We start from the raw sequence: 21,577 nt of genomic DNA, 5'->3' as shown, positions 1-21,577 counted from the left end.
GATGTAGTGAACTTCAGGCCTCAGCCGAACGAGATAAATGAACACAGTTTTAAAATTGAGAGACGGAAAAGGGGGCAAACAGGAAGGAAGCAGAACGGGATCACAACACTGGGAGTCGCACAAGCACGTAAAGATGTAGAGTGCAAACTTAGTTCATAGTGTGCTTGCTAAGTCCAAGCCCATATTCAATCATTCAAACCTCTTCAGCGTATGTATTAGCTGCCTCTGTGGGTCCGTGGTAGAGTGTCGGCCTCCGGATCCCAAGATAGCGGGTTCAAACCCGGCAGAGGTAGTCGGATTTTTGAAGGGCGGAAAAAAGTCCATTCGACACTCCATGTCGTACGATGTCGCCATGTAAAAGATCTCTGGTGATACATATGGTATTTACCCGACAAAATTAATTAAATCTCAGCCATAGACGCCCAAGAGAGATCCGGTTTACTCTAGGTCCGCTAGATGGCAGACAGAGTAAACCGGAACGTCGAAATTGACGAGCAGACAGCCAGATGGCGTCAAATCGAAATGTCTGCAAACGGTAGCTGAGGCCATACGATTATTATTATTATTATTATTATTATTATTATTATTATTATTATTATTATTATTAGCGTATGTATTATCTTGTTGCCATTATTTTGTTAAAACACTCATGTAAACTCAAACTGGCCATGCAGATAAAGTTAAAATTAGACCCTGATTGCCAAAATCCACTGGGCAAATAATAACCATAAATAATAAGACACTCTGTTGCTCACCCAATCTGGAAGGAAATAAAAATAGAGTTTCCCAGCAAAATACTGACAACTCGTTAGACGACCCTCCAACCTCACTCAGTATCAGCGCTGGACTCAAGACCGAGGGATCAGGGGACAAATTTATAGGGCGGCAGAAAGTTCGTGAAGCGCACATGGCTTCGAGAAACAGCAGATAGTGACGTAACGAGTGACGTAACCCAGGAGTAGTTCAGTATGCAGTGAGATGTCCAGCCGGTCGGGCGATGTGCGAGGCAGCAGCGAGAGTACAAGGCCAATACATGAGTACTTGTAGCGGTATGTTGAGTAAGTCAAGCGGTGTACGAGAGAACAGCGGCCGTACGGAGTCAAGTAGGCAAGTAGCCGTTACAACTTACAAAGTTGGAAAGTCTGGCCTTTGAGATAAAAGAGAGAAATCTTTCCAGTCTTATTGCATTTGTAATATCATAGTATCCGGAGGTCATTGCATCAATGGGGACTGAAAACTCTTCTGTAGCCTAATTACAGAGATTTATCTTTTTCAAGATTATCATAAACAAAGACAGGCTTTAAATTACCGTAGTGAAATTTGTATCAAAACTAAGCTATTTTATGAATTTAGAGGGAATAATCATTGTAAGAAGATTTCACTAAAATAAAACAACCCCCAAACTGCATTCTTGGTAATGGACTGAAAACATCAAGTCAGGACCCAGGAGGCAATTACTGAACACAGCTGTAGAGGAAACTGTGGAATGCACTCCAAGAAATACCATGAATCATTGACCATAGTAAAATCAATTTCTGTAAAATTATCTCTACATAGTGTATGTCAGCGTAGAAGTAAAATGAGAATTGTTTAACAATTTACGTATACGCCTAAATAAATAAAAAAAGTAGAATCACTCATTTCAGGCTCCCATGTAACAAACAATTGTACTTTCTATCAAAAAGAAACCAAAAAAAAAAGAGACATTATGGTCTATGAAAGAAACTGGTGTTTTTTTTTCTTTTTGTCTTGATCACATGGAAGAATGTAAAGCCAGTCACATTGAGTCATAGGAATGAAGTATAGCCCTTGATGGTGTTCATGGAGAAAAAAGACCAAGTAGACCTAGCACATTAGAAAGTCTTTTCTGCTACAGGTAAAGAAACTTTCCTTTGATTATAAAAGAAGAAATTTCAATATCATTGAAGGAATGTGTGATTAAAGTTTGATGGTAATAATGTTTAAACAATCATCATCATCATTAGTCGTTGTGCTCATTACTGAGCGTCGTGACCTCATAACTCCATCATTTCCGTGTTGCAACCTTGACAAGATGTCTCCATCCCGAACGGTTTTCACGTTTCGTTAATATGATCTGAAGTGGTAGCCCAGTGATCTTCTTTGCCTGATCTATCCATCTGCTTGCTGTTCTTCCTCGTGGTCTACTGCCTTCAATTTTGCCTTGTAAAATTACCTTTTCCAAATTCTCTCCGTCTCGTCTTAGAATGTGGCCAAGAAACTGGAGGTAACGCTCACTCACACGGGAAGATAGGCGTTTCTTGATGCAGAGTTCGTTCAGAATGGAAACATTAGTTCTTCTTTCAGTCCAGGGTACACGTAGGGATTCTCCGCCACCACCACATCTCAAAGGTATCAATGGGTTTTTTTGTCTTTAGCATTCACGGTCCAGGTCTCACAGTCGTACAAAAAGACGGAAAACACTAGTGATTCTACCAAGCGCATCTTTGGGCTTTTGATATTGCCCGGTTCTGCCAAATCTTAGTAAGTTTAACCATTGCAGCACGACCTCTTTATGACAGCTTCCCGTGTCATTGATGACAGACCCCAAGTATACAAATTCCTTAACTATATCCAGGTCATTTAGGCATCCCGTAAGTTGGATTTGACCTTGCCGATCAACTACCATTAGTTTGGTCTTTTTGATATTTATCTCTAGACCATACTGAAGACCAGTGTTCTTCACCCTTGTAAGCAGATCATGAAGTTCCTCTTCACTACCAGCGATGAGGGAAGTGTCATCTGCAAAGCGCAGGTTATTAATTTTTCTGCCACCAATCGAGATTCCACCATTCCAGCCATTGAGAGCTCTTATGATGACACATTCTGCATAGATATTGTAGAGTTGAGGTGATAATATACAACCTTGCCTTACTCCATTTGTCACATTGAAAATGCCTGAGAGATCACCACCCACCTTTATGGTTGCTGCGTGGTTTTTATACAGACTTTTCAGTAACGATATTAAATGCAGTGGAACCCAAAATTCCTTTGGCACCTGCCACAACTTGTCCCACATAACACAATCAAAGGCCTTTTTGTAGTCCAAGAAACAAATAAAGGCAGGGACACAAAACTTGCGACATTTCTCAATTATCTGTCTCATGTTCAGGATAGATTCTCGTGTTCCTTTACCTGCAACAAAGCCGGCTTGTTCTGCGGATATCTGAGGTTGCAGGAATGGTTTTAGGCATTGATTTATTATGTAGAGCAGAACTTTGCTTGCATGGGATATTAATGCGATAGTACGATAATTGGAACAATACCTTATAGACCCCTTTTTGTGAAGAGGAATTAGTATTGATATTGTCGAGTCCTTGGGCCATCCACGAGTTTTCCACACCATATTGCATACCGAATGTGAAACACGCATGCCCTCCTCCCCCATCACTTTCAGCATTTCTCTTGAAATACCATCCATACCTGGGGCTTTGTTGTTCTTCAAATGATTGACAGCATTCACAATTTCAGTGAATAAAATATCAGGTTCTTTGTCATACTATAGCCTATGTTTATTTCTCTCATCACATTTCCTTCAATGACATTGACATTTATTGAGAATGTAATCTCTAAACATAACCCAGAGGAAAAGTAGAAAGAAATCTCTGCTGATTGCTCAAGTATTACAGATGCAGAATAGAATTTGTTGTGGAGTAATATTTGTATATACCAGCTCATGATGTAATTGAGTTACTCCATATTCAAAGTTAATTTTTAAAGCATAAGAAAGATGTGCAAAGAGGTTGACATTTTTAAGAAATTCAAAACTCCATATGCTTTACTACATCTTGGACCTTCACCATTAGATTGAAGACATTGTTGTCATACATCCTATTTAGTTGTAAATAAGGCACTTCTCTACATCTTGGACCTTCATCATTAGATTCAAGATGTTGTTGTCATAGTATCCTGCTTAGTTGTGAATAATATACTTTTCATAGCATTCATTTTTACTGTTTCACTTCCACCATTATAACAATTTTTATATATTGTTATTGGATCTGTGAATGTCGATAGATCATTCATATTTAAATTAAATAGCTTTGAAATATTTTGAAACTGTAAATGGACCTCAAATATATCTAAATGTATTAATTGACTAGGTACGTCACAGCTGTGTATAATAATGCATTTTTGAGCTGGTCCATAGTAGCCTAACTTCCATTTAACTACTAAAATCCATTTTTTGTTTTAATTTAATGTGAATATCACCAGATAGGATTCTACAGTAGTTCATATAACAGAGACAAAATGTGAAACTTTTCACTTGTTCTTTTGATGGTCGGTGAAGGGAGAAGATTTTGAATTTATTCAGTATATACAATGTTGGGATGATAGTTGTGTATTTGCTACATTACTCTTATTTTCATCTCTTGCAGATTCAGCAAGTGGGTGGAGTTCTGTAAAAATGACATGTTACTTGGAAAATCACGACTTGAATGTAGCAATCATTTCATTTGTTCAAGACATTTTCCACGCGATGCCTTCCAAAATGAACTCCTATTGAAGTTAAATCGAAATAGCTACCCAACACTGCTGCCTCCTCCTCCAACTCCTCCTCATTCACCGTCTCTTATTCCTCATTCTGCACCTCTCCATCACCCTGTCGAACTGTGGAGTGCGAATGTTATTAAGCAAGAACTGTCATGGCAGTCTCTGGCTCCAACCTGTAGAGGAGGAGTTTCCCTACCAGACGATGAGAAAGTGTTTCAGATTGCATCAGCTCTGAAAGCTCACAGAGATGAACTCCCATGGAGTTGTGATGCTGAAGATGTTGACACTCTGCTTATGGGGTTGTCTGAATGGGAAAACATTGATACTGACAAGAGAAAATACTATTTTAATAGGGCATTGACTCTTTATAAAGCTGTTTCTAAAGGTGAATATTCTACTACTGGGGATGGATTTTATTCAGGAGATTCAGAAGAATGTGAAGTTTCATCTTCACGAGAAGAAGTGTATGAAGCAACAGAAAATTGTGAAGACTCTGCTTCTGATTCATCTCCAAGTCATCCTCATGAAGTTACTGTTGTTTGTGTGGCCTTTATGTAAATAGTGTGTATTAGGATTGAAGATTTTTGCTATAAACTTTGTTGTAGTGGTAAAATAGGAAATATTGCTGTTTGATGAAAGATCCCTGTTTTTTTTTTTAAAATGATCATGTTATGACACAGACTACATTTAACTTTTGCCACTAGTTTATATTTAAGAAGATTCTACAGGTATATCTATTGCAAATATAGATATTTTGGGGCTATTAAGTCATGGTTTAATATTTTATATATACCTCATTTCTAGCTTAGTACTACAGTATATCTTGTAGACAATTTACTACATAAATGACAATAAGAAATCACGGTGTCAAAAATTATGATAAGTTATGTAGCTTAAAGTGAAAGACAGAAGCTAATGGAACTTAATGTAAGTTTGGTATGTGTAAGAAAATATTCCATTATTTAATAGCCCATGGATTTGGATACTATTACCACTGTACTGTAGTTATATGACAATTTAATGTTGCATTTTTTTAGAAATGTATCAAATTAATGTATAATAATCCAGTGAAATCATCAGAATATGACTGCCCCTTTCTGTATACTGGTATTGTATTTCTCAAATAGATTTGGGAAGGTATAAATTTGGCAAGGAATAAAATGTATTATGTTTATTTTTGCAAGTGACTCACTTTTGTGTTTCTTTTCTTTCTGAGGTAGTGAAATGAACAAATTCATCCAAATTTCTAATAGTACCACTGGGTTTGGTATTTGGAATAGAAAGTTTACAATCACATATTGTAAATCTTTTTGGATTTTGCATATTTAAAGTATGAGCAGTATCTTTGTGAAGAAATTTTATCCCTGTGGATTCAGATAAAGGACATGCCCAGTGATGGGAAGAGTACGAGGAAAAAGTAATTGGGCTGAATTACAGTTACCTGAGAAATATCTTACACAATTAAAAATTACTTCTTCAACAATCAGTACTTTATAGAACACTATTCTTACAGAAATCATGGATTTCTTTACATGTGGCTGGAATTATACAAAGTTTGCTAAGATATTACTTTTTTTTTTGTATGTGTTGATTATTTTTATCATAGAGACCTTAAGTGAGACTGTGATAGCTTAGAATTTTCAAAATTATATTTTTCCATTTTTATTTTAATTAATGACCTTTAACAGTTCAAATAATTTGCCATTTACTTTGCTAATTAATGAATTGGTTATTAACATTATCACTAAGCCTCAAGGTTTTTGGGGGAAGTATATCTTTGCATTTACTGAAAAGACATCCTGCAGGCGCGCTTGAAAGAATAACTGTGTTTAATTTTAAGTACATCGTTGGTATAAATATGTCTCTGAAAATACTTGAGAGGTAAGAAATTACCTCATCTAGAACTGTTGCAGTTACTGTTTCTGCTCTAGTAAAACTGAAAAGTTACTTTTTTTTTCTTTTTCCTGTTTCTGCTTCCATGTGATGTATATCAATTACTAGAATGTAACCATTACAATTTTATTCCAAGAACTGAATTACAAGTAAAAATTACTAAGAATGTAATCATTACTAGTAATTAGATTACTTTTACTTGGTTAATTCCCAACTCTGGACATGCCACAACAGTTTAAATATTTTCATTTTTTGAATCCTTCATAGTTCAGCTTTCCTACATATTATAGCTGCTGCTATCATTCTTACTTGTTAATAGAGTGTACTTCATGTGGACAGAATGTACTTAGAGAACATTTTTATTGGAAAAATACTGTAATTTGACATTAAGTAACAAAGTTCAAGCTCTAGAACTTTCATTTGTATCATTTCATTCACAGATGCATTTTTTTTAAATTCTGCAGCTCTTTAAAAGAGTCAGCATCTTGCACAACTTTTGTTGCTTTGTACAACAACTAACGTTTCAAAATAACCTTTAAAATTAAAAAAATCACAGTTTCAAGAATTTTTGGTTAATAATTGTCGCAACATACATTATTTCTAAGATCTAAATTTACAAGAATCACTCCAATCTTCATGTTCATCGACTTACTTCTTTACGTTTAACTTGAACTAAACTTGCCTACATGTCGACTCACAATTAACTCATTTAACTGAAATTGTACACATGGCAAATATTGATGATGATGATGATTGTTACGGAGTTTTTCCATGGTAGGTAGAGGTGAAAGAAGGTGCGGGTGTGAATAGGTCTCCAGCTACGAAAGCAAAATTAATTTAAAATTTAACAAGGTTATATTTTCTTTTCAAGAACAAGAAATAACAAGCATGGCAGGTACAAAGTAGCAAGTCAAAAAGGGTAGTTACAATATTTACAGGAATTGGGCTTCGCGCCCTGATTTTACACAGCTTGGGCAATCAGCTCAGTTTTACCCCAAACACGAGTTTTAACAGAGGGGCAGAAAACCCCATTCATACCTGGGAGCCCTTGCTCCAAATTACACAGAAAAGCCTCCACGAGGCATACAACACTTAATTTTCAAAAGAGCCACTCGCTTTCAAAATTTAAGCCTCTCCCAGGCCACACCAAACTCCACCTTCAAGTTGTCCTCACTGGACATAGACACAGGGGTACAATACCCAACCTACTGAGGTCTATTAAATAAAAATGGGCAATTACATGACCTCTAAAATAACAATTTGAGAGGAGGCGATCTTGCACTCCTAATACACTTGTTTTTTTAAAAACCTAATCTGGCTCTAGGCCACTAATGCAAGGGCTAATCCCATACTACCGAGGTGACTTTAGAAAAGAGCAATTTGTTTTACATTAACGAAGAATAGGTTAAGAAAATAAGTTCACCTCAAGACAATGTGAGTGGGAGCTCGAGAGGGTTAGCACTCTCTATCCCAATATGCAGCTTAAAAGAGAATAGAAGAAAAGATCGTTACATTTTAGGAAAAGGTTACATGGAGGAACGCTTCGCACCCGCCCCGAGAGTTAAACTGCTGAGCTAGCAAAGAAAGAATTTATTAATCGGCCATTACCTTATTGATGACCGCTGCCGAGGAAAGAGGCGCTTCCCGCCTCCTGCTATGTACTTTATACACTGAAAGATGGAACAGAAGTGGCCCGGAGACCCTAAAATCAGCAGTTTAAATCCTCTCGCGGAAGTTTCTAGGCGTTAGGGGAATGAAAACACCCTCCCACAATTACTTTATTGGCTAGGGTACAGAAACATATCCAAGATGGGGGAAGATACATCGGATTGGTCGGAAATTACTAAAAGAAATTCGGGATTGGATAAATCTAAAACAAGGGGGAAAAGAGGGGTATACAGCCAACTTAAACAATAACAGAAAGAAATTTAGCAAGAAACAAACATTTGAAATAAAAATTTCTCCAACAAAATAGTTCTTTGACTCCGCACTAGGGTGCACTATTGTTGATCTTCAGTAGTGTCCTCTAGAAGAGAAAGTTCACACTTCTTACTTCAAGCGAAACAAAAACACATCAAAAATGACACAGTTCAAAAACTCAAAATTTTCCACGTGGTGACATCTTCTGAGAAGGTAAAGAATTAATAGCGTAGATAAAGTTCAGACTTCCTCCAGCAGAGGAGTTTCAACTGGCGCACATTTTAAATTAGCGGAGTGGAGGTGTACCTCCCGGTACAATGATGATTATGATGATGATGATGATGATTTTATTGTGCACATTGTGCACAGAGAAAACTTTTCATTAATCATCAATACAAAAGTTTACAAGCAATTCCATACAGTGCCTATAACTTAACACACATTACCTATCACATTAGTTACAATAACATGACCAACGTGCTCTGCAGAAGTATTAGTCGTAGATAAACTTGCTGATCAATCAGATCCTTGAGGAACACTTCTGAATATAATATCTTTTGCATACTTGGTCACATAGCTTACATATACAGTTTGTTTAGTTGATGGAATACTTTGTTCCTACACATCTTGAAATGGAAACTGTGAACAGCCGAACTTGTGACTAGATGTCGCAGTTGGTAGCCCGTTCCCATCCATTTCTAATCTGTCGTGGCCTCCGCTGAGTAAAAGTCTTGTCTCGCATGTCTCTTTTTTCCTCTTAGCTTATGCATCAGTTTATTGCATGTAGCACATCCTGGTAAAATAAGATTGTATTTCAGGTAATCAGGAAAGTTTCCCTCGTGAGCTTGTAAACAAGTCACGATCTTGACATCTTTGATACACTCGGGACTCACTTTAGATATGTAGATTTTATCTTTTCCAGATCTTCGAATTGATTCACACTGAGAAATTCTCCTATAATCTCAAGCCCATCGGTTAACACCAGTAACATTTTTATTCGAAAGAGCACCATGGCCGTCTTTAATGTGATTTTTGTAATGTTCTTAGTGTTATTTCATCATTTTCAGTGCTGTGACCATTCTAGGTCTTAGATAAATCCTGAAACTGCTGTACATGGTCTGTAAAGTTACACGTAGGTATCTGAAACTGCGAACTCTGCGAAGGTGGACGTTATTACATGATATGCGCTCTGTTCCCTGTAGTTTACCTCCTTTTCTAAATACAACTAGTTCTGTCTTCTCATTAATTTTCATTTCATTCCTTCTTGCCCAGTCCACTAGCAAGTTCATCGCATATTGCAGTTCTGTTATGTCTTCAGCCACAATTGCCATGTCATCAGCATATTAGTACGTTCTTGTGTTGGTTGTTTCCCTTCTCTGACACTACATCTGAGGTGAAAGCATTAAATAATATAGGGCTGAGTGGATCTCCTTGAAATACTCCCATTATCTGTGACATCCGGTCTGTCTCTACTCCATTGTCCACCTGTATATCATTTTCTGCCAGCAGTTTTGATAATGGGTGTTGTCACTTTAGATGTTCTAATTAACTCCTCCAGCTTATGTATGAGAAGCCTTCTGTTCACTCAATCAAATGTCTGGCTCCATGGCTAAACAGTTAGCGTGCTGGCCTTCAGCCCAGGGAGTCCTGGGGATCGATTCCTGGCTGGGTCGGGGTTTTCAACCTTAATTGGTTAATTCCAATTGCTCAGGGGGTGGATGTGTGTGCCCTCATCAGCATTAGGATTCATCATAGGTAAGGGCCCCACCCTCACAGAAGTGCAGGTCACCTATACGGCGTCAATTTGAAAGACCTGCACCAAGTCTCTTTGGAAGCCACACATCATTATTACCCAATCATATGCCATGGAATAATCAATGAATGCTAGAAACAATTTGCTTCCTAATATTTCTATGGTGAGATGAATGTGATTTAGTAAATTCTCCAGTCCCATCATTGTAGATCTTTTCTGTCTGAACTGAAATTGTTCCTCTGGGAACAGTGGATTCAATTCATTCAGCACTCTCTTTGTTAGAATCCTTGTTAGGAGTTTCAGTCCTGTTTGTTCCTTCACAATCCTTCTGTATGCATTCGGGTCATCTGCGTCTCCTTTCTCCTTATGCAGCATTCTATTGACTTCCTACAGTCTGATGGAACCCTTCCAGTTTCAAGACATTTGTTTAGTAGGGTATTCCATACCAGTAACATTTCCTTCACGGTCTCTTTAAGATGCTCATTTCTGATTCCATCTGATCCTGGTACTCTGTTATTTCTTCCATCTTTGATTGCCTGTACAATTTCATCCTGATATTGATAATCTGATTTGATAACACTTTGGTAACTTCATAATGCTTTTATTACCAAATGCAAATGCAATGATAAGCAATTGTGTTTCTATTACATTAAATGTAATAGGGCCTAATGTGTGCAGAAGGTGAATACATATCCTTGTACAGTACACAGTGGCATTTCGAGACCTACAAGGATTTATGTAAATAATTTGCCAATTACAAGGGGGATCAAATATAAATGGGATTTTATTTTTTATTTAAATATATTTATTGAAAAACACAAGGCAATTATAATTTATGTTTCCACATAGTTTCTTGCTTTGGAAATGCATTTGTCCCAGCATATGGGCAGCGTTTTGATACCCTCATCATAAAAAGAAACAGGATCGTGTCACCAGCCAGTTGCACACAAGTCTTCCACACTCTTGTCATCTTCAAATCGTTGCCCTCCTAGAGCTTCTTTAAGCGGTCCGAACAAATGGAAATTGCAGGGCGATAAGTCCGGGTTGCTGAATGGTATGGATGAAGTCTTGGGTAAGGAGTACAAGATGAAAATAAATAAGTCCAAAACAAAAGTAATGGAGTGCAGTTGAACGAAGGCAGGTGATGTAGGAAATATTAGATTAAGAAATGAAGTCTTAAAGAAAGTAGATGAATATTGTTACTTGGGTAGTAAAATAACTAACGATGGCAGAAGTAAGGAGGACATAAAATGCAGACTAGCACAAGCAAGGAAGAGCTTTCTTAAGAAAAGAAATTTGCTCACTTCAAACATTGATATCGGAATTAGAAAGATGTTTTTGAAGACTTTCGTGTGGAGCGTGGCATTGTATGGAAGTGAAACATGGACGATAACTAGCTCAGAAAGAAAGAGAATAGAAGCTTTTGAAATGTGGTGTTACAGAAGAATGCTGAAGGTTAGATGGATAGATCGAATCACGAATGAAGAGATACTGAATCGAATTGGTGAGAGGAGATCGATTTGGCTAAATTTGACGAAAAGAAGAGATAGAATGATAGGACACATTTTAAGACACCCAGGACTTGTTCGGTTGGTTTTTGAAGGAAGTGTAGGTGGCAAGAACGGTAGGGGTAGACCAAGGTATGAATATGACAAGCAGATTAGAGCAGATGTAGGATGCAATAGTTACGTAGAAATGAAAAGGTTAGCACAGGATAGAGTGGCATGGAGAGCTGCATCAAACCAGTCTATGGACTGATGACTCAAACAACAACAACAAGTCTGGGTTGTAAGGTGGATGATCAAGTATAGTCCAGTGCATTTCCTGTAGCATGGAGACAGTTAGAGCTGCAGTATGGGGCCGCACATTATCGTGGAGGAAGATGACCTGTCGAATCGGTTGGTCTTTTCCTTTGCGGCGATATGCAACCCTCGCCTTGTTCAACAGCTCACAGTAGTAAGCAGCATTGATTATGCGTTGTTCATGCCAAAAATCAATGAGCAAAATGCCTTGCTGATTGAAAAAAAACTGGTTGCAAAAACTGTGCCAGCTGACAGTCGAGTCTTGGCTTTCACTGGTGCCGCCTCCCCTTACCTCCACCACTCCTTACTGGCTTGTTTGGATTCGGGGTGTAGTGGTGGACCCATGTTTTGTCGCAGGTGACGATCTGACTCCTTCTTCCGCAAACCTTGCTGTAAGCCTCTGACAGACCTCCAAACGTTCCAACTTCAGATTTTAGGTCGAAAGGCGAGGAACCCCCATCGATCGTCGTCAATAATGTCTTTAACCACACAAATGTTTTCGTCTGTAGTGCTGGTCCAAGGACGGCGCTCGTGTTGCTGATTTTCCACACGTTCTCGTCCTTCCTTGAACACTTTATGCCAGGCAAACACACCTGTCCTTGACAGTGTTTGATCACTGAACTGTGCAGTGAATCTCTGGCAAATTTCCACTGCTGTAACTCCTTCATGAGGAAAAATTTTTATAATTATGCGTTGTGCAGTGGAAGGGTGCACCTGTTGCGCTGACATTGTAAGTGTTACTGACTAAACAGCAGGAAATATCTAACAGCATGCTCTCCCCACTCCTAATGGTCCCGCCTAAGCATAGCAGAAGTGCGAGGCCAGTCCTACCAACTGTTGATGATCTGGAACAAAAATCCCGTTTATATTTGATCAACCTTCGTATGTAAAGCAGTGAATTTTTAACAGTCTCTGTCCACTGAAGGTAGTAATTCCATTTATGTTGTCTGTCACAAAATACCTAATATGCTGACATAAGAATATTGTTAATTGGATCTTTTGTTCTTCAGATACTTTTCTTCTAGTTGTGATGTTTGTGGAGGAAATATGTGATAACCATCTGCTATTATGTCTTATCATGGGAGGAAAGAAATCTGTGAAATACAGAATAATAATAATAATAATATCAATTTTTTTTTTCATATGATAGGAGGGCAGAACTTTTAGAAAATTAAGGCATTGGAAAAAGAAAGGCCTTGAGAAACTAATACCTTTAATGTTGCAAGAAAACAAGAGTTTGCAAGGATCATTGAATGGGAAAGGTGAAGCAAGGATTCCTTCAGAGAAGTAGAGGGAGGCAAGACGATGATGGTTAGACTCAGTTTCTAACGATTTAAAGATAAGAGGTATAGAACTAAATGAGGCTACAGCACTAGTTGCAAATAGAGGATTGTGGTGACATTTTGTAAATTCACAGACGCTTGCAGACTGAACGCTGAAAGGCATACCAGTCTTTAATGATAATGTATGTATTGTTGTTGTTGTTATTATTATTATTATTATTAATTTAATTAATTTAATTTAATTAATTTAATTATAATTATTAATAATAATAATTATAATTATTAATAATAATAATTGTTACGGAGATATCCGTGGTAGTTAGAGGTGAAAGAAGGTGTGGGCTGGAATAGGTCTCAACTACAAAATTAAAGTTAATTTAAAACTTTAACAAAGGTTTTATTTTCTTTTCAAAATCAATCAATAACAAAGTATAACAGGTACCAAGTAGCAGATCAACAAATTAAGAAATTACAAATTACAGTTCGTTACAAGATTTGGGCTTCGAGGCCCACACTCACAATCCTTGAGCTATGAGCCCAACTTTACCAATGTACCAAGTTCAAACAAAGGGGCAGAAAACCCCAATCAAGCCAAGGAGCACTTGCTCCCAGTTACCATGTTAAGCCTCCTAGAGGCACACAGAAATAAAATTTAGGAAAGAGCAGACCCGCTCTCAAAGTTCAAGCCTATCAAAGGCCACAACGAATTTCACTTCTAATTGCCCTCAAGGCACATATATAATGGTACAGGGGTACCTCGTACCCAATCTACTGGGCCTTCGCAGGAAGGAAAACAAAACGGGTTAAGTAAATGGCCCAAAATACAAAGTTGAATGGAGGCGATATCTTGCACTCCTACACAAAGTTTTTGTCTTAAAACCTATGTGGCGCTAGGCCGATAATACAGGGGCTAATCCCAAGCTAGGGAGGTGACCCGTATGAGAAAACTTTACTACATTAGAGAAGAACGGTTATGAAAACGTAGTCGCCTCCATTTCAAAATGAAGGGGAGTTCGAGAGGGTGAAGCACTCTCCATCCCCACTTTACAGTAAAAGATATTTGTAGATTTTACATAGACGGAAAAGGAATTTACATTTTTGAAAAGATGGGTTACATATGAAAGGATTCGAACCTTCTCCGAGAGTTAAACTGCTGAGCTAGCAAGAAAGAGGCGCTTTCCGCCCCCTGCTACATATTCATACACTGAGTTAGATGTTATACTAGTGGCACGGAGACAAGAAAATCAGCAGTTCTTGTACCCTCTTGGAAAATTCGAGACCTTTCAGGAATGAGTAGACACACCCCCTCAATTTTATTGGATAGCTAAAAGTTACACATCAACATCGAAAAAGAAAGACACTATTGGTCAGAATTTAATTACAAAAATTAGTGATTGGTTAAATTCAAAACAGGCGGAAAGAAAGGATAACTGTTGCCAACCCACAAACCACAGAACAAAATTTAGTAAAAACAAAACTTAGGAATACAATATTTCTTCAGGAGAGTACATTCCTTTACACCAGGGTGCGTTATCATAGTTTTTGGTAGAGACATCTGTTAGAGATTGTCCACACTCTTTAATCGTTCAAAAACACTCAGTGACATCTTCTGAATAACCGTGGAATTAGTTCAGTAGTTAAAGTTCCAAGTTTCTCCAGTGGAGAAGTTTCAATTGGTGCAAGATTTGAACTTGCGTCGTGGAGGTGTACCGCCCGGTACAATAATAATAATAATAATAAAATCAGTAAGCAGCATTGATTGTGCATTATTCATGCAAAAATCAATCAGCAAAATGCCTCACTGATCGAAAAAAAAAAAAAAACGGTTGCAAGAACCGTGCCAGCTGACAGTCGAGTCTTGGCTTTCACTGGTGCTGCCTCCCCTTTCTTCCGCCACTCCTTACTGGCTTGTTTAATTAATTAATGTTATAATAATAATCATCATTTATGGCCATTTGAGACCATGTTAAGCAACAATCACACATTACTGGAAGCCTTCTTTGCAGCCCAAAATCCTTGCATTCTTTGTCTGGCAGTCTGCCTTCTTTTCTCTTTTCTCTCTCTGTCCCTCCCCTATTCATTCTCTGTTCATCTTGAAAGCCTCTGGAGCTGTTGATCACTGATCTATAGTTTGTTCAGTTTAGGATGTCTTCCCGATTTAATCCAGACTGCTCAAGATCGTTTCTTACCTCCATGAACCATTTGTTGAAAACTTTAGGTCTACTGTCAAGTGTTTTAAAAATCTGTTTTGTTAGCCTCTTCTCGTCCATTCTAAACAGATGTCCATAAAATTAGTCTTTTCTTTATTGGCACAATCAGTCTTTCACTTTCTTGGTATATTTCTCTCCTTCCTCGTAACCTATGGTATACTGGCCATCCATGATTTTTGGACCCCACTATCTTGCTGTGGATCTTCCTCTCAAATTTCTCAGCTTCTCTTAGTCCTGACATTCCTGTCATTCAGAGGCATTCACTAGTGTACTGACACTCTGTTTTGATTACTCTATTGTAGTGTTTTAGTTTAGCTCACCTTGAGATGGCTTCTATCTTGTATAGAGCATGTATCCTAAGAAAAGCAGCAGCCATCTTCTAACGCCTCGTGTAGATTTGCTTCCCTCTCACTAGTTTTCAGCTGTACAATTTCTCCGAGGTACTTGAAGCTGTCAACTCTTTCTATCTTACCATGCTGTGTCTTCAAATGATGAGGAGCTATTTTGATATTGGTCATATTTGTTTTATCAAAGGAAATTTGGAGTCCTGCTTTAGTATAGTTATCTGCTCTGTAGCTGTGTTAGTGTTTCTAGATAGGATCGTGAGGTCATCTACGAATGCAAGGCAGTTGATCTTGATGCCATTTTTTTGTCCACTTCTTTTTGCCATTCACGGATGATCTCCAAAAGGCAGTTGAAGAGAACAGGAGATAGCTCATCACATTGTCTGATCCCTATTTTGATTTCAAACTCCCCCCCCCCCATGAATTTTACAGGTGTCCGTTAAAGTCTGCTAAATTTCAGATATTTTGGCGTATACTCTGAATTCTACCAATAATTATAAGCTATAAATTTCATTTTTGTTCTGTAATGAAGTGCAATTATAAGAAATAAATTTTCAATACAATATATCAAGTAAATAATATTACAGTAGTCTCGTGGCTAATTTCAGCCACTTTGTAGCCATCTTCAGCAAAAAAAAAAAAAAATTAAACGGATCATGCGATAACTAAAACATAATGTATATAAGATAAAAACATTGTTGCAGGAATAATTATTAAAATACATATAACAACAAAAATTATGGTTGTGATATTCTTGTCGTAATATGATATCTTTAAATTGAGTTAGGACCTCAGGCAATGAGGTAAATCTGGAAATGATAACCAGAATTAGGAATGAATAAACAAACAGAAAATAAATTTAAAAGGAGAAAAATTATTTGAGACTGACCTCTAGAGTGAAATATACAGTACATCTAATGTCTGATGTAGAACAAAACACGGCAGGCAGGCCGTGGAAACAAAGGAACAGATAGGGAAAAAAACACTGACATACTGTAGGAAGCAGAAAGAGAGGATGCGATCAGTAGTTGAGAGTAAGTTGGATGAAAACCAGTGTGGTTTCAGACCACAGAGGGGCTGTCAGGATCAGATTTTCAGTATGCGCCAGGTAATCGAAAAATGCTACGAGAGGAATAGACGGTTATGTTTATGTCTCGTAGATCTAGAGAAAGCATATGACAGGGTACCGAAGGAAAAGATGTTCTCTATATGGGGGGAATAAGGGGTTAAGGGTAGATTATTAAAATCAATCAAAGGCATTTATGTTGACAATTGGGCTGCAATGAGAATTGATGGTAGAATAAGTTCTTGGTTCAGGGTACTTACAGCGGTTAGACGAGGCTGTAATCTTTCACCTTTGTTGTTCATAATTTACATGGATCATCTGCTGAAAAGTATAAAGTGGCAGAGGTGGATTCAGTTAGGTGGAAATGTAGTAAGCCGTCTGGCGTATGCTGACGACTTGGTCTTAATTGCAGATTGTGCCAAAAGCCTGCAGTCTAATGTCTTAGAACTTGAAAATAGGTGCAACAAGTACGGTTTGAAAATTAGCCTTTCGAAGACTAAATTTATACCAATATAATGGTCCATAATTGGACATTTACCCACTGATGAGCCCAACTTAGCACATATGGATGTCCGAGAAGTCCCCGTACCCCTAGTTTCATACGTTTCATATTATTATTTTGTTATATTATGGCATGGACAATTGAGTTCGTATAATTGGGGAATTCAATAGTTGTTTCATTGGTATTGGTATCCCTGCTGCTAGCGTTGTCAGTCTCATTTCAGTTGTTAAGTTATGGCGGACGTGAGCCGACACAGCTACACTGTTGAGGAGCGATTAGTGGCATGTGTGTGGGTGCACGAACGAGCACATACGGGGCAAACAATGACAGTGATAATGAGTGCATTGAGAGATCGCTTTGGTGCATTTGCTTCAGGCAATGTATAAGACAGGCCACGTAGTGGACATAAGAAGACGCGGGACAAAACGTGTGCCGCCGTCGCTCAATCAGTTGAGCAGTCTCCATTGAAATCCATTCGCAAAAGAGCAGCTGAACTTCAAGTACCGCGGTCAACAGTGCATGACCACATTAAAAGAGATTTGAAAATGAAAGGATTTAGGCCGATGCATGTGAATGAATTATCTGACAATGACATGGAGCAACGAGTTGCAGCCTGCCGTGCTTTGTTGGCATGATTCCCAACTGCCGTGTCTCGCTCAAGAGTGTTATTTTCTGATGAATGTGTGATATATCGCAGTTCACATAGGAGGAATGTGGTTTTCTGGTCTAAGGAAAATCCTCATTATGTGCAAGAGTTGGAAAGGAACCCCTCTCATGTTATGGTATGGGCCGGGATATCATCACGTCACTTGTGCGGACCGTAATTTTTTGATGGGTATGTGAATGGAAAATCTTATTTGTTACAATGATATGTTACAATCTTGGTTAATACCTCAGCTTCAAGACAAGGGAATCATGGGTCATGTGTGGTTACAGCAGGATGGGGCTCCAGCACATTTTGCTATTCAGGTGCGCAAGTTCCTTGATGAACAATTTCAAGGCCGCTGGATTGGCCATGGCTCACCAACATCTCCAGCCCCGTTGAAATGGCCACCACGAAGCCCGGACCTTACCACTCCAGAAAACTCATTATGGGGAATAATCAAGTCCCATGTGGCTCAACATCGGTACATGACTAATGAAGAATTGCGCCAAAGTGTGGAGGAAGCCTTTCGTTCTATAACTCGTGAGATGCTGCGCAAGATGTCAATGAGGACTTGAAGACGGATAGAACTCTGTGTAAGGCACGATGATGGTACACAGATTCCCTGGATTCATAGTTTTTATATGTAAGTACTCCACTATAATATGAAACTAATGAAACTAGGGGTACGGGGACTTCTCGGACATCCTGTATATCAATCGACTAAATTCATGTCGGTAGTTAGAAATCCAAGATAATTGAATGTCAGATTGGTGATACAAAGCTGGAACAGGTAGATAATTTCAAATATTTAGGATGTGTGTTCTCCCAGGATGGTAATATAGTAAGTGAGATTGAATCAACATGCAGTAAAGCTAATGCAGTGAGCTCACAGTTGCGATCAACAGTATTCTGTAAGAAGGGAGTTAGCTCCCAGACGAAACTATATTTACATTGGTCTGTTTTCAGACCAACTTTGCTTTACGGGAGTGAAAGTTGGGTGGACTCTGGGTATCTTATTCATAATTAGAAGTAACAGACATGAAAGTAGCGAGAATGATTGCTGGTACAAACAGGTAGGAACAATAGCAGGAGGGTACTCAGAATGAGGAGATAAAGGCTATTTTAGGAATGAAATAGATGGATGAAGCTGTACGCATAAACTGGCTTGATGGTGGGGACGTAGGAGAATAATGGACTCTGTTATGGAGGATAAGAGAAGTAGAGGGAGGCCAAGACTACGATAGACTCAGTTTCTAACGATTTAAAGATAAAAGGTATAGAACTAGATGAGGCACAGCACTGGTTATAAATAGAGGATTGTGGCGACACTTAGTAAATTCTCAGAGGCTTGCAGACTGAATGCTGGTAGGCATAACGATCTATAGTGATGATGTATGTATATGATCCATTTGTTTGAACAAAGTAATTATAAACCCTCCAATCGTCCAGTATAACAGTTTCCCTCCATATGGTTTTCATCGGTATGTACATCCACTGTATGCCTATTGGACTTGGTGCCTTAATCATGTCCACATCGAACTCAGAACCTGCTGACTGATTGATTTTCATCTTCTAGATGGCTCCTCTTAATCCTCAAAACATTTCCACTTCATTCTAAGTAAGTTGGCAACCACTCTTTCCAGCTACCACTCTGTATTTGGCATTGCCATTTCTTTTGAGTAGGGTAGCGAAGTAAAATTCAAATTTTTTTGCTATCAGGTATTATACACTATTTCACCATCATTAGGGTAAAACATCCCAAAAGACATTGCTCAAGAGTACATTTTGAGGTTCAAAATTCATCTGTTAGATTGTAGGGGATACCAAGCACAGTGGATAAGAGTTGTATTTTGGTCAATCTGTTAGCAAACATGACCTGAGTTTAAAGCAGGAAACCCATTGCAAATGGCTGGCACAGCATGCTAGTGACAGTACTTTTAGAAACTAGTACAGTGGACTGTCCGTCAGAAGAACTGATTATAGTTGCTGCAGCTTGTGCAGAGGAGCATGAATGGGAACAGGAGGAAAGACCACAAAGAAAGCAGAAATGCATTTTGTGAATTCATGAGATATATATAAGCTTTCAGTACAGACAGTTCCGGGTTAAATTCTGAGTCGGGTCAAGGATTTTGACTGCATCTGATTAATTCCTCATACTAGAGGACTGAGTGTTGGTGTTTGTGCTAACATGCTTCTCTTCATACACACACCACACTGCCAACCACCACAGAAACATAAATAATGAATACATCCCTCCACATAGGGTTGGCTTCACATGGAGGACATGTGTAATGTTCACAGCCCTGATCCCAGCAGGGTGTGGGAAAAGTGGAAGAAGTGAAAATTGATTCGGATGCCCTAAGAAAATTATCAGAAATGGTTTTTAAAGCACATTTATTATTAAATTACTGCATTTAAAGTATATATTAATTATAAAAAATTCTAAGATAAAGTGCATTGAAATTTACACATATTTGCATTGCCTGTCATTTGCACAAGCACAGCTTTATTCTGGGAGAAAGATTCAGTCTTCTCCATTCCCATATCAGACCATACTGAGTTGTACCGGGCACTCATTACAGTTTCCTCTTGATTGCTTTCCTGCAAAAACATTAGGGCCACACCATGCTGGGCCAGGTCAGCCATTTGTAATGGGTTTCCTGCTTAATAATAATAATAATAATAATAATAATAATATGTTGCCTCTGGATGGGACTGGTGCAGATCATTCAATTTAATATCCTGTGGTAGGAGAATGGGACCCTACCTAAAATGAATTCTAAAAGCCCCTAGAACCAGTCGAATTCAACAATGAAAGTAAAAATCCCTGGCCAAGCTAGGAATCAAACCCAAGACTCCTTGAATCAAAGGTTTTTTCCAATCATAAGTATTTTAATGGTTAACTACTTAACCCATCTCATTCATAAACTTCTACTGAGTATATAAACAGGGTACACAATGAATCCAGTGAAAATGAACTTTACCTAGAGTGATATTTTTAGATTAAGTGCAGAATGAAAAGCACAAAAACGCTGAATGTCACATCCCATTGAAGAAATAAGCATCTCCATTCATCACTCTGATCACATTTTCATGAGTAATTTAATGGTGTTAAATTAGTTGTCAAGTTTACAGTAAATGAATTAGCTTTTATAAGGCTATGTTCTATTCTTGGATGATGATAATAAAAAAATCACATGGTATAAAGTCTTTTTGAACTCAGTTATGTGGAAGTGAGATGAAGAAATCTCTGCCTTTTGGACCACAGAATTGAGCTAAATGTAACAGGTCTCTCTATTTCTCTTGAGAATTTGGTCACTGTTCTTTATAATGGAGACCTGGAAGGAGAAATTCGCCTGCTGCAAATACTTGGTTCCTTGTGGGATTGACAGACCTTACAACACTTGATTGCCAGGCACCGTTGAAGGTAGATCTGTGCCGTACTAGGCGAGTGCGACCTGCTTCAAACAGTATCTGCCTGATAGGTCTTGAGGGAAAGGGACATTTCTTTTTTATCATAAGCTGCAAAAATAAAGTCCATTTTGACAGGAGTACTTGGTCTACATCGATAATTTGAAAAGGCGATGGTTTCACTCGGTCAGATTGAAACACGTGAATCTACTCTTCTGGCAATTCTGCGTATGAT

At 38.3% G+C, this 21,577-nt stretch overlaps 1 protein-coding gene across 3 annotated transcripts in view; it reads left to right on the top strand.

Annotated features, from left to right (window-relative positions):
• The window catches only part of LOC136874779 (uncharacterized), a 51,198-nt gene that overhangs the window by 19,379 nt on the left and 10,242 nt on the right, over window positions 1–21,577 (top strand). The window contains exon 3 of one of the 3 annotated variants that reach the window (XM_067148451.2): window positions 4,398–5,712. The exons of the other annotated variants lie outside the window; for them this stretch is intronic. Within the exon in view, the coding sequence (XP_067004552.2) occupies window positions 4,398–5,070 (673 nt within the window). The 3' untranslated portion in view covers window positions 5,071–5,712. Of the gene's footprint in view, window positions 1–4,397; window positions 5,713–21,577 lie in introns of those variants that run through there. 3 annotated transcript variants of the gene reach the window in all.

The sequence above is a fragment of the Anabrus simplex genome, chromosome 5, assembly GCF_040414725.1.
Source record: "Anabrus simplex isolate iqAnaSimp1 chromosome 5, ASM4041472v1, whole genome shotgun sequence".
Taxonomy (NCBI): Eukaryota; Metazoa; Arthropoda; class Insecta; order Orthoptera; family Tettigoniidae; genus Anabrus; species Anabrus simplex.
The sequence above is the reverse complement of the archived record's forward strand: the minus strand, read 5'-3'. Positions and strand labels throughout refer to the sequence as shown.